General features: G+C 38.0%; 2 protein-coding genes across 9 annotated transcripts in view; both read right to left on the minus strand.

Moving 5' to 3' along the window:
• XRN1 (5'-3' exoribonuclease 1) overlaps positions 1 to 6,366 on the minus strand; it is a 40,632-nt gene extending 34,266 nt beyond the window's left edge. For all 7 annotated transcript variants that reach the window (XR_011811320.1, XR_005267733.2, XR_005267734.2 and 4 more), the window contains exons 1-6: positions 6,173 to 6,366; positions 3,721 to 3,953; positions 2,293 to 2,390; positions 1,842 to 1,951; positions 1,637 to 1,747; positions 1,327 to 1,409 (exon numbers count right to left, since the gene is read on the minus strand). Coding sequence is in view for 4 of the 7 variants with exons in the window: in XM_038183456.2 (XP_038039384.1) it covers positions 1,327 to 1,409; positions 1,637 to 1,747; positions 1,842 to 1,951; positions 2,293 to 2,390; positions 3,721 to 3,953; positions 6,173 to 6,247 (710 nt within the window). In the remaining 3 variants the exon portion in view is untranslated. The remainder of the gene's footprint in view (positions 1 to 1,326; positions 1,410 to 1,636; positions 1,748 to 1,841; positions 1,952 to 2,292; positions 2,391 to 3,720; positions 3,954 to 6,172) is intronic.
• A 728-nt stretch (positions 6,367 to 7,094) lies between these two features.
• ATR (ATR serine/threonine kinase) overlaps positions 7,095 to 13,890 on the minus strand; it is a 41,532-nt gene continuing 34,736 nt past the window's right edge. For both annotated transcript variants that reach the window (XM_027464294.3, XM_038183415.2), the window contains 6 exons: positions 13,248 to 13,398; positions 12,303 to 12,459; positions 11,986 to 12,139; positions 10,877 to 11,028; positions 9,283 to 9,388; positions 7,095 to 7,880 (listed from right to left, as the gene is read on the minus strand). In XM_027464294.3, coding sequence (XP_027320095.2) covers positions 7,707 to 7,880; positions 9,283 to 9,388; positions 10,877 to 11,028; positions 11,986 to 12,139; positions 12,303 to 12,459; positions 13,248 to 13,398 — 894 coding nt within the window. In that variant the 3' untranslated portion in view covers positions 7,095 to 7,706. The remainder of the gene's footprint in view (positions 7,881 to 9,282; positions 9,389 to 10,876; positions 11,029 to 11,985; positions 12,140 to 12,302; positions 12,460 to 13,247; positions 13,399 to 13,890) is intronic.

Here is a 13,890-nt window from a genome sequence, read left to right on the forward strand (position 1 = left end):
GCATAAACACCTGTATATTCACACACACACACACACACACACACACACACACACACACACACACACTTTATTTGGGCCAGAATCCTCTGAGAAATGTGTGTCACACACAAACTTAAATGAACAGTATTAAGACAAACTCTGAGCTACACTTGGCTGTGCAGAACTTCAGATCCAATTCTGATTCTTTTAAACCTAATTTTCAAATTAGTATAAAGTAACTTTGGCAAATCCAGGTCGATGACTATTTCACCTGTCATTTGTCATGTCACTGGATTTGAAAATCCTGATAAAACTGATTCCTCTCGATCAATTAACTGCTGATAGATATTAGTTTGTATCCTTTTTTAATATTTTCAAATTCCCGAGTGAAAATACTCTTTAAAGAAGTGACCATATTGACAGAAGGCAATTCCCGCAACTTCCCAAAGTGAACTCCTGTAATAAGCCATATTATCTAGACATCATAAAAATGCTACATCTAGTGCAACGCTCGAGGAAAAAAATGGTACTAGGAGATCTTGCTTTTTCATTTTTTATTTAACTAATTCACTAAATGTTGTCACACTTCTATTATATTCTTCTATCAAAAACATGGGAAAAGGACCTCTTTCTTTAATTAGAATTAGCTCCTTTAAAACATTACACTGCTTACTACTTACAATTTTACAACTTACTACTGTGTTATCCAAAAGCTTTATTATACCAAAAAGTGAGTATTTCTTGGTCTCTCCCACCTTTGCCTTGACCCACTGAATACATGTTTAAGGTTCTTCACAGAAGGAACCTACTCACAGAAATATCTACCAAAAATATTTTTTCTATTAATTCAGAATAACTCCATGTCCATGCACAATTCTGGAACAAAACACTTGATCCTGACTAATGATAATGCACGAGTCCATTCAAATGAGCAAATCCAAAATAACAGCAACCAATCAGCCACTTTAGAACAGTTTATTTTAATAATTATTCCAGCCAATTACCTCATAGATAATTAAGTTTTAAAAATGTTTTTAATAAGAAGTGTGGAAAAAGCGTCAGTACAGCCTGAGCTACCCCATTCAGAATATAAAGCAAGAAGCACAACACACCAAAGGCCTAAGGACTTTTTAATTAGCTGCCCTGACAACATACATTTTCCCACATAAACAAATTAAATCACAATTTAACAAGTTCATTTCTCTAAATTCACATATACTCTAACAAATAAAATAAGACTTGATTAATTTACCATGCAATCAACAAAGACAGTTTTAGTTACGCAGTACCTTTTATGATTTCATTTCATCTTATATAAAATTAAGAGTAAAGTTAAAAGCAGTTCACCTTTGAGATTTTTTACCACCAAATCTGACTTCTTCTCTTAAGAGCGCAAAGTGTGCCTCATGACTTGTTAATCCCAGCATAATCTATTACAAAGAGATATTAGAAAGGTCTTATTTCATTTTTTAAAACTTTTACACAAGATTTGAACAATGTAAATAAATTTTGCTGTTCTGTTTCATTACAAATTCAAAACTTCGTAGGAATACGAAGTTACATGCTTGCTGAATAAAATTTTGGAACACTGTGCTTACAAACCACAGACATACATACTTTGAAAGCTTCTGTTGTTTCTTATTTTAATTTCACATACCAAATCAGCATCTAAGCCATAGAGACAGTGTCTTGTGTTTGGATCATGATGGGGCTTTGCTTTTTCTGATCTGATGAACTCCATAATTTTATGCTCTCCTTCCCCTGGAGTCTGCATGGAGAAAATACACACATAAATAAATAAGCATATATATTTATTTCAAATAAAATTGTTATTTTGAAGAAAAATAAGAAAATGCAATGACCTCATGGCCTGATAAATAGACTGTTACTCCCTGCCAGGATTTGTCTGTAGAAATTTTCATGTTGACGAAATATTTAAGATGTTCATGCAATCTAGCCATGAATTCAGTTCCTGAAAACAGAAACCCAAGTTAAACACAAAGCTTTTAATTAATCATTAAAAAATGCATTTACATATGTCAAGTATTTATAATAACAGATACAGATGCTGTAATAGAAAAGGGGTACAAGTGGTTTTTAAAGACGTTTCTTTTTTTTTCCCCATACCAACTTAAAAAATCCCTAGAACAAGATAGTAAATCAACCATATTAAAAGCTATTCAAACTTCCTGTAATTTCAAAAGAAAAGGCACTTATAGATAGGAAAATATTACCAAACTATAGGTTTAAAAAAATAAACACATTTAATGTTAAATTTAGACATTAATTTAAATAATTAACAAAATATCTTACCTGGTGTAATACAGTTGGAGTCAAATCTGGCTTCAGTAGGTAGAGTTTCTCCCTTTTCTAATGCCTTTTTTATTTTGTCCTCTGCCTCTTTTGCTGATCTGAAGCAAAACAGGGGTGGGAATAAGGGGTAGAGAAGGAATTACCATAACATCTTTCTGACAAAGTATTTATTAGTTGATTTTTAAAGAATGTTAAAAAAAAAAAAAAAGAAAAAAGAGGGAGAGACACTTAACTCCTGAACAGAGCTTGAACTTGCTTCTGATACAAGACTTAAAAATAGCTTTTTTACCCAGTAATGACAATAATCCATCATTACTCAGATAAAATTAATATTTAGATTACCTAGAAGATAACTGAGTAACTCATCCTAAGGAAAGTAAAATAACATTGAGACAAAGGTAATTCTTGAGATCTGTACATCTGAAAATGCAATCTCAGAACAGCAATGAGCAAAGCAGCAAGTCTGGTGTACCACAGAGGGGAGGGAGGTGTGATCTAACAACTGACTGCCACTGCTGGAGAAACAAACACAATCACCCCAGTATTCTTTGTCAAGGATTCTATGTGCACTTCTAAAACAGAAAAATAGAAAACAATGTCTTGAAATGGTTTAATAGATTCTTCTCCTATACGGTTTAAAGATTTTACTTGTTCTCTCAATTCTGCTCCCCCCCCCTTTTTTTTAAATTTAGAACTCTAGATTTCTTAATTCCTTCCTTCTCCCATCTTCTTTTTTCCTTAAAAACAGATAAGCAAACAACAAAACACCCTCCCTGGTTGAAAGTATTCTCTCTTGTCCCTTTCTTCCCCATGTGTGTGTCCCATTTCACTCAGTATCCCTGTATTGTCAGTCTCCAAACAACTTTCACATGTCCCAAAACATTAAATATTAATTTGTTTACACTGTATAATTTACTTGCAGCTGTACATGTGAGCTAGCTTGATAACAAGTATCAGCAGAAACCAGAGTTTTCTTAGTTCCCAAACTTCCTCCTCTACGACTGGCAAAGAACAACCCATTGTAGTTACCCAAAAGGCCTCTCTAGCAATAGCGTTCAGAAGGAGCGAAGACGCTCATAAGTTATCAACCACCTGCAGACATCCTCATGAACTCCAGTGCAGATTTATTCCACTGAAAACTTCATATTGAAAAAAATTTGTTGTCCCCCTTTGTTGTCCGTTGTCCCCCTCCCAAGCTCTGCACACACAGAGGAAAATCTGAGTAACAAGCACACTTTCCTTTCTGGAATGCTGATTGTACATACTAACCTTTTACAAGCAGCTACCTTCACTTAACTAAATATTAAAGCCACTGTCAAAGGCATGACTACTCACAATATATTTTATTTTTCATGGCATATGTTTAAGTAAATATTTTTAGGTAAATGTTTATTATCCTGAAGACAGAGGAAGAACAAATATTCTCACCTAAAACGTCTCCCACGCTGCTGATTCATTTTTGCTCTTGGAGCTACACCATCAACTGCCATGAAGAAAACCTTCCTTGGCTTAATAATGCGAAACAGTACTTCCAAATAGTGAAAAATATCAGCAAAAATCTTATCTTCTGAGATTCTGAAGTGAACATCATCATCATTTGGATGTGAACACTGATGTATAATGCCATTCATGTCCAGGTACAAGTTGTCAAATTCTGGAATCTAAGCAAGCCGTAGTTAGTACCCAGTTGGGGACAGCTGAAGGAACGCAGTCACTGCGCAATGCACGGCTGAGAATAATACACTCTGGAAATGAACCGAGGTGGCAAGGCTTTCCCAGAACCTACGTACACCAACGTGCTAAGAGTATCTTGACTGGTTACAGGCTTCTCTGTGCTTTCATTCCATTATTAGGATTTTCCCGGTGACCCGATTCATATCCCCTCCTGAACATTTTTGGCCCAGCAAAGGCAACACAATTCTAGAGATAGCTATGTTCTACATGGTATGAGGAGAAAAACCAAGTGATTCCACTTTGCATAGCTGCACTACAAAAACAATACAAACTACAAAACTGAGGATGCAGTTTCCAATATTATTTCAAAAGCAAAATCAGCCTTAGGGCTCTCTTAGTCAAACAGTTCCTACCGTGACACTCCATGCTTAGCTATGATAATCGCTGTCTGTGAGTCTAGAGAACAGTAGTTATCACCAAAAGCAGTAGTTATCAGCAGTATCATCAGCTTCTTTGTCATGAATTCCAAACTTATGGTTTACTGTTTGCCTAAGTCTCAGTTCTAGGGAGCTCTGTCCTGGCTTCATCTCATAGCCTTCTCCGGAGCAACCCAGCTTCACAAGCAACATTCAGAGCACAAACAATGTATGGCACAAAGGGGCCGTTAACTATCTTTCTGTTGCCAGAAGAACCAAATAAGCACGAGAGCAGTTTGCAATAATCAAATCGACTCTTTAATCCACCAGTATGACTGCTCATAAAAATTGTCCAGGGGCAGAACTGGCAGAACCTCCAGCCACCAGCAATAACTGCTCTTTCGTTGTGCTCAGTGATCCTCGGTATAGTTAAACTCAGTAGCCATACTGCTCTCAGCTCGCTCAAAACTCAACTCATCAACGCAGGCACCACCTTTAAACAGGAACTGAGCAGGGCATTACACAGGCAGCATCATAAAGAGAGAAAAACTAAAGCAGGATGTTGTGCTTTTGTATGGAAGCAACATATATATATATATATATATAGACACACACAGACACGTATGTATGAACACAGATGGTCTAAGAAGCACAGACACAACACAACTGAAAAATAATTGTGCGTGTTTTACACAGAAATTGCTTTCTATTATTCTGTGTAGATTTTCTGTAATAGCAGACAGGAATAAAAAAAAGATGTAGCTTAGACAGGTAGCCTACACTGGGAAAAATTCTTATCAATGTAGACAGATGAGGCTGACATCATAGTTCAGCCAGCACTCCTGCTTACAGATGGTAATAAACAGGACATCAGATACATGTTAGCAAAAATTGCCACCTGATTCTGTTTGGCCAGAGCAGGAGGTGGTTGAAAGCAAACTTTCAGAGCACTGAAACACCCGAGACAGCAGTTACCTGCCAGAACGAATGTGGACAACCACCAGCCTGGCATCTCAAAACACCAAGATACACAGCTTCCAAAACAGTAGAGGACAGGCCTCACTGTCTTTTACACAAAATATAGTAGCAAATACATTCGAAACAGTTTGAAATCCTAGCCTGGATGATAGTATGTGTCAGGCTATACATCTGAGAGGTCTAGTAAAGACGAGGAAGAATGTAGATACGTGTAACCATCCAAGTTTCGTGTCACAAACAGCCTAGGCATTTTTTTCCTCTTTTATGAACAGTAAGTAGCCCACACAAGCAAGTTACATCATCCAGCCTCCGGAAAGCCCAGCTACAGAGTGGCAGCACCGCCCTGCTCACGGCTGAGTTGTGCTTTCATTTCTGAATAGCTCTGACAGGCTTTCGGACGGGTGCCCCCCCTGGGGGTACCCCCCTGGCTTGGGCAGGCACCTGCAGCCCCCTCAGCCGCCGCAGCTCCTAACTTCACGCCCATTTTCGGCCAGCAGCCCCGGCTTTCGGCCGCGGGGCTGTGTGCGAAGGCAGCCGTGCCTTACCCCAGCACGGGGCCCGCGGGGCGGCGGAACGGCCCCCCCGGCGGCTGCCAGCCCCGCGCGGGCCGGGAGCGCTCCGCCAGCCGCCAGGCGAGCAGGGTGGGACCGGCGGCCGGGCCCGCAGCTCCCGCCCGGGGGGCCCCCAGCGCCTCCCGGCCCCCGCACCGGCCCCCGAGCCCCGGCGGAGCGCAGGGCGGCGCTGGGGCCCTGCCGGCGGCCCAGCCCCCCCGGGTGCCGCCCGGCCCCGGCGCCCCGCGGCCGCCGCCTCACCTGGTGCTCCTTCAGCACCTGGCTGAGGCACGGGTACCGCTCCGACACCCAGCGGTAGAACTTGGGGACGCCCATGGCCCCCCCGCCCCGCGCCCCAACGCGCCCCGCCGCCGGCCCCGCTCCGCTTCCTTCCGGCGCGCCGCGCTGACAGCCCGCCCGCCCGCGCCATAGAGCGCCCTGCGGCGACCATAGAGTGCGCCGGGCACAGCGGCCGCGCGTGACGTCGGCGCTGAGGGCGGGAGGGGGGCGGGGACGGGGCCCCCTCCGCGGCCGCCCGCTCCCGGCGCCGCCTCCCGCTGCCCGCGGCGGGGAAGGCGGTGGGCTTCTGGAGGCCCTAACAGGTGGAGAACGGGACCTGTTGGGTCTCCGGGGACCGGACTAACCCGGCATAAAAAAACATTCAAATGTATTTTCCAAACGGTGTGGAGTGAAAAACCGCCGGAGCCTAAACCCAGCATCGCTGTGACCAAAAGGAACAATGCCGTTTCTTTCAAAACAGCAAGAGCACAAAAAAAGCACACTAACTTTCTAATGTGAAAACAAAGCCTCATTTTTCTTATTGTTCCCCTTCCATCCTTACACCTTGGAGGCACAGAGAATGGAGCAGTGCTGTACAGGAATAGCACAGCCCTTCTGCCCATAGGTACCTAGTCTGAAATGGAATCTGAAAAGAAATCCCTCGTTATAGTTGCACTTTTCCAAGGGGATTGTGCAGAGCAAAAAGCTCTTGTCCAGAACTCTCAGGAGCCTGAATGTGTTTTGCAGCCACAGCTCCTATTCCCTGCCTGCTGCAGTAGTGTCACAGCCCTGTCACCACGTTCCAAGGTGTCATCAGCGTGTTCTAACCCACCTCTTACTCCCATTTCCTTCAGGAGGGCTTGCTAGCACAGTAGGCAAGGGCTAACAAGAAACAATCTCAGAATACACTTCATGAGTTTATTTATGATAGGCCTTGAGATCCTAAATATCGCCCCTCCCTCCCAAAGACATTGGACAACTTTTCAGACATTACGGCCACGTGGAGCAGAGTCAAAAGGAAACCAAAAATCAAGTTGCACTGCTGAACAGAAATATACTTTTGAACTCTGAGTAGAAAAAGATGAAAGCACCCCTTTACATCATATCAGTACAAAATGTAATAAATTTTCTAATCTACAAATGAACTAATGAGGAATGAGGAAATCTTTATAAAAATATACAGTATTTTAAAAATAGAGCGCACCTTTTCAACACTGAAAATATATTCACAGTACATAAGAACCTAAGAAACTTGTAGACTTGTATAGTCCATTTAGCTGCTCATATGTACATTGTTTTCTGTACAAAAAACAAATTGTAACATCTGACACATCTGCAAGCACATTCACAACACGCTTGCAAGTGTTTTGTGTATTTTATGTAGATTTCAGACAGTGTAAGACTGTCACCGCTTACAATCACAAAACAAAAGTAACCAGTTATCACTGAGTAATACCCTCTGAAGAATATTACAACTTCATAAATTGTGATGGCATCTTTCCCAAATGAACAGATTTCACATATATGGAGCCCAGCCCATATACATTTGGCAGAGTAGATTGTCATCACTTGCTTCTTGAATAAGGTAATGAACATGCCCTTCAATAGATAAGGGTAATCCTTTTATTCTGTTTCTTGTCTTGATAACACCCTGTAGCCGTTGTTCTATATCAAGGACATGGGTTTTGGCCTAGAAACAAATAAAAGGAAAAATAATGGAATATTGTTATTTTCCGTGGTCTTCCACATCTTAAAATAAAACATCATTATTAGGAGGTGTTTAAAATCTGTGTGTTAATTTAATACAAAACGTCTATACCAGATAAAGGATAATTACTGTTTTAAAATCATTCTCCAAAATGGATACATTATTGGTCAAATTAGAGCTACTGTCCTAAATTTTACAAATAAAGTTTGCCAGAAAAAATTGAGAAAGCTATGCATAAGTATTTGAAAATGTTAGTAAGTTTTATTTCATAGAATTCCTTCCAAATAAATAAATAAAAAATTGAATTTGTTTTTTTTTAAAGCCTTCTTTATGTTTTAAAATTCTGGATAAAATTAAGGAAACCTACACTTTAGGCCAAAATTATAAGCAACTGAAAATGAAGTCTCATAACAGGTTGTGTTGAACAACTCAAAATGAACTGTTTTGAGGCCCAGTTAGAGTAGCTAGTTCATACCAATTATATTCATATTTTCATTTAAAGCTCAATTAATATATTGTCATCTATCCTGAAAAACAGTTAACATACATAACTATGTGGGTGATCCTGTAACTAAATGAAAGGCTCTGTAGAAACAGCTTTGTTGGCAATTATTTGAAGACAAGATTTTATGTGCTCAAGTGAAGCTCAGGAATATAGCTTCAGTACAGTATTTTGTTTTTATCTTAGTTGCCCTGTTTGTCAGTGCTTCATATGTTTTATCTGCTATTACACATTTAGTCTTTTAAAACATTCCTTTTAAAACCAAAAAAATCAGACAAATCAGACGTTTTAAAGAAGGGAAAGAGAATAAATACTACAGCTTGTACAAGCTATAGTTTGTATAAAAAATACGGTATTTGGCAGCAACTATGAAAGAAACAGTAATTAATATTAATATTTTCCAAGTACCCCATTCATATTATTGAATAAATAAGTGCCTTGTTGTATAAATGTCCACTCATGAAAAGCACCAAGTATGCCTGGAAAGGACATCTGGAGTCCTTTCCAAGTGTTACTATCACTGTTACTCTGGACAAGCATGCAAGAATTTTACAGAAAGAAAAAGCAGGAGCCTTTCCTATTCTGTTTTCTGTTGATGTTGTCCAAGATTTGGTAATACTAATGACAAAATTACGGATTGTGTTTTGCTTGATTCTTGAGCAGATAAATGATATTTTCTATCAATAAAAATAATAGTTATCCTTAAAAAGGATATAAAGAGACTAGCATTGAGATAATCCAGAGGAAACAACCAGAGTGATTTTCAAATCAAGGAAACAGAAAAATAAGAAACTTAAGATTTCAATTAGAAAATATGCAACTTGCAACCATAATGGATGCGTGCCATTTCAATACCTTAAGCTATGCTTGTTTTGAACTAACCTTTTCATTGACAACTTCTCCAGTTTCGTTCACCTGTGCTTTTGTGTTCCCTTTGACAGGCTTACTCCACTCCACAAGAGGATCATGGAGAAAAGTCTTTAAGACACTAAATAAATGCATTAAAGAGAAAAAAGAAGAAAAGATAAAATACGCATTTTCTCTAATTGATTTTGACCAACACATATAGTTTTCAAAACAAGACTTTTTATACCCGCAAAACCAAAATATTGCTCTTAGCCTTTTAACTTTCATATTCTGAAATGAGGGGAAAAAAGCTTTAACACGAAAAACAAGCATCTTTTTCCTTTTCATCTCTCTCCATGTCACTGCTATTAGTAATTTCATAAAGACTAATGCTTTAAGTGACTTCGAAACAAAACAATTTGTTGTTATGTATTTTATCAAATGATCTGTATTATTCTACACCAAGTTCTGTAACTAAAATACTAGATAGGCAAGATATTCCTAAGACAATTTAAAAAAAGCTTTTATTATCTAGTCTTTGTAGATCTTTAAATACTCTTCCGTTTGAACTTTTTATTTAAAGATGTAGGTCTTAGATCTTTTATTCCCCTTTAAGACTTAAAAATCTCTGAGGGTGAGCAATTTATTCATTGTTTTTGCCTTAAGAGAAAGCTATTAGTTATACAGTAATATATTAAGACTTGCATCATAAACCTTCAACTTGTCATTTTATGCAATTATTTGAATAATTCAAGCGTTCCTATTCAGTTTTGTTTTCTTGTGAAATTAATCAGACCAAAGCAATTCTGCTGTGGACGTAAGTTCTTTCTGGAGTTCAGATCATCAGCTGAAGTTACTGTGGTTCACAGCCACTCATTAGTTGCAAATTAACTGCCTTTCCCAACGTTTCTGTGAAGATAACTGCCCACTTACTTTTGATGAAATATTTTGTTAGACACTATCACTTGCAACTGCTACTTATGTAGTCCTAAATGACTGCCTGAAATAAATTGGAAAGGAATTTCCAATTCCTTTGTCAGCTGAAACATGGAAACAGTAAACCTTGTCAAAGAGATAATATGATCTTTACAGCTGATCAAAGCAGTTGTGACAATTCACTTGGGGACTTGCAAGTCCCATTTTTGCTGTTCCATCAGATATCAGAAAAGACCTGTGACCATATTCTAAAATTTATTCCCACTGTACACTGAAAAACATTGCATGATCTCTAAAGAATGAATGCAGAAAAGTGGTTTGAAATTATTATACAAGATGGGTACCTAAGCCAAATATTAGAACATTGATCACTGACTACCTCCTGGGACCTGAAAAATCCAGGGTAAAAATGCGTTTAACTCAGGAAGAACCAAGAAAACTACATGATAAATGAAAAAAGGCAACTTCAGGAACGTGTACTAATTTTTAATATATAAGCATTATCTAGTTATAGTAGTAACAAAGCACTGAGTCTGAAGTTAGCGCTGAATATTTCTATTAGTTTATATTGAACTGTATGTTATGTTAAGACTGAGCTGTATGACAGCCATATGCTGCAACTAGCAGTTACTGTTTTAGATGTTTAGACTACAGAGAGCTTTTTCAGAGTTTATGGCAAAAACAGTTGCCGTACCTCATTAGAGGCTCCCTTTGATCACGCATAAGCCTCATTGTGACTTCACAAGCTCTTCGGAAGAGACCTTCTGTTCCCATTGGGCCCATTCCATGAACCATGTTATGAGTGAGACGAAAAGGAACAATCTCGGGAACTTCAAAAGTTTCTCCCTTTACATTGATTAAAAAAAAAAAAAAAGAAAAAAAAAAAAGGTTTTGCCATCTGCATTTTAAAGAGTAGTAACATAAAGGTAACATTTGTGTTGTGTTCTAAGTTATTTTTTAGGTTTTTTTTTCCCTGTCATTTCCTGTGGCAGATTCCAAAGTGAGAAGACATGTTTGGTCAGATCACAGCCCTATCCATTAAAAGCAAATTACCATGAATAAAGGATAACCATGTCCAAATAATTTCTTTCATGCATTAATACACTTATGTTCTAAATATATAATTATGTTAATACACATATGTTCTAAATATATAACACAAATCTGTAGTCTGAAGCAAAATGCTATCTTTTATAATTCACAGGTTTGCTTAAAGCTACTTTTTTTTTTTTTTCCCCTCTTAATTAAGGGCTATGTAGGACAACTTACTCTTACTGAAATGGAAGCAGGAGCAATTACTATCTCTACCTCAGTTATCTGTATTAAAAATGGCAAATGTGCCACACTAAAAGCATATTTTGCCAGAAACACTAAAACTCCGTAACCCACTCAGGCCACAATTGTCTTGTTTATTTTTACAGAACCATAGGATTTTTTTGTTCTGAGTGTTAGAAACACACAAACTTCACAGCAATAGAACTCTGCATGCAATAATTACAGCTTTGCTTAAAAAGTGGCAGTGGAGAGAGGAGAGTCATAAAATAAGAACACTAAAATTTGGGCTACTTCAGCATATCCATAAGCTCATCTGATATCAGCATAATCAAAAAGCTGGCTTTCATTAGTTCAGTACACAAAACAATCACATATTCTTTACATGTCCCATCCTTTTTGTTGGGTATAAATAAGAAAAAGTGAGAGACAGAACACAACAGATATGTTAAAACAAAACAAGATATTAGGGTTTTATAACTTACATGCATGTAAAATAAAAACCAAGTTCAGCAAGGGGCCATTTCTCACCTTATTGAAAAGACAATTGAAATCCACATGCACACATTCACCAGTCAAGGAATCAAAGAGGATATTTTCACCATGACGGTCTCCTAGACCAAGTATGTAACCTACCATTGACATGACTGCAACAGAACGACAATAGGCTGACCTACTATTGTACCTGTGGGAGTAAGAATCAAATATATAAGTCAAAATCACCTCCTTGTCTGTCTTTATTCAACGGTATTGTTGATTCAACAGTATGTTTATCTTTTTTCCAACAGTATGTTTAGTGAAATAGATAAAGTAGATAATCTTGAGCTAGCCCAATCTCGGTCACTCACCAAGAAGTAGGATCAGGGAATGTCCTAAGAAACCATTCATGAAAGACAGGAGGATGCCGGGGCAGAAGGACTTCTTTGAACATTTTCAGCTTTTCAGACAACGGTGCTGACTTTGGAAGCATATGCTGACGTAGTTCCTTTCCAGTCATATAGATACCTGTAAGAGACTTCCTCAATTAGGCAAAATAAATCCCCAAACATAAAACCTAATACTTACTATTTCAATATGATATTTTAGGTAAGATAAAAATCTCCATAACAATGAATTAAATGATTAAATGGAAAATAACCCATAGATCATACTGTTGTCAGGGTGCTGGAAAGTAAATAAAAAGCCATCATGTTAACTGAAACAGCAGACCAAGTACATCAACACCTTTCACAAACAGAACAGAAAGGAAAAACAACTGATCAAATCTCAAGTCCATAGCCTTTTCTATTATTCAGTGCTGCACTTTTTTTTTTTCTTATAGAATGATGTGAATCATTTCAACAGCAGTACCAGCAGCATGGGAACGTATTAAGATGATTATGCTATCAGTTCTCTCATTAGCAAGTTGTTTACTGCAAGCAACAATTCTCTTCCATTTATGAGTGAAGGTATACCACACACAAGAATTATCCTATATTGCAGATAATTAAAGATACATGATTGAATCTTCCTAGAATTTAGTCTGCTTCCTTGCTGTTTGTATAATTTACTAATAAAGTTACAAATCCTTTAAAAATAAACAAAACACAACACCTAAGAATCACAGAATGGTTTAGGTTGGAAGGGATCTCTGGAGGTCATCCTGTCCAACCCTCATGCTCAAGCAGGGCCACCTACAGCAGGTTACCTGGGACCAAGGCTTTAACTTCTCTCTCTTTCTCTGTTCTCCCATATCTCTCCCCCCCCGCACGTCTCTTTCTCTCTCTCTCTATTTTTATTTTTATTTTTTTTACCTTTCTCCTTATAAAGCTTTATCAGGATATTTCTTAAGCCAGCGGTATTGTTCACCCATTCAATTATGCCACATTCATCATTTAATGGAATAACTGCATAGGTTCGAATATGGAGTTCTCGCCTACGTGACTCTGCATCTTTTCTTAAGCACTATTGACAAAAACAAAGTAGACATCAGATTAACAGATAACATAGGATGAAAATGTATAAATAACAAATGATTCATATTTATATTCTAACCACATGATTTAGAATTTAAAATTCTGAGCTTCACTATCTGCAGCAGATTAAATACAAGTAAAATGCTCATCTCTTTTCCATAGTAAATTAAGATGAGAATTTTAGGAATATTAGAAAATTCTGAACAGGAAATGAGAAACAACAGCAGGAAAGTCATTTACTGTAAATAGATTTCCTGCATATTACTGCTGGAAGAAGCAATGATTTTAGTAAAACGTTTTATTGTTTTCCAAAGTCTGTAAAGAGTTACACATTATCAATTGGTATTGATTTCAGATGAAATAAAATATTTGGTGACAGTTTACGTTTTCCTCCAGTAATATTTAACTCAGGATTAGCTGCCAAGTTCCCTTTCCCCACCTCTCTTTTTTTCCTTCTTCATTATTAGATAGTTTAGCTTTA

The sequence above is a fragment of the Anas platyrhynchos genome, chromosome 9, assembly GCF_047663525.1.
Source record: "Anas platyrhynchos isolate ZD024472 breed Pekin duck chromosome 9, IASCAAS_PekinDuck_T2T, whole genome shotgun sequence".
Classification (NCBI taxonomy): Eukaryota; Metazoa; Chordata; class Aves; order Anseriformes; family Anatidae; genus Anas; species Anas platyrhynchos.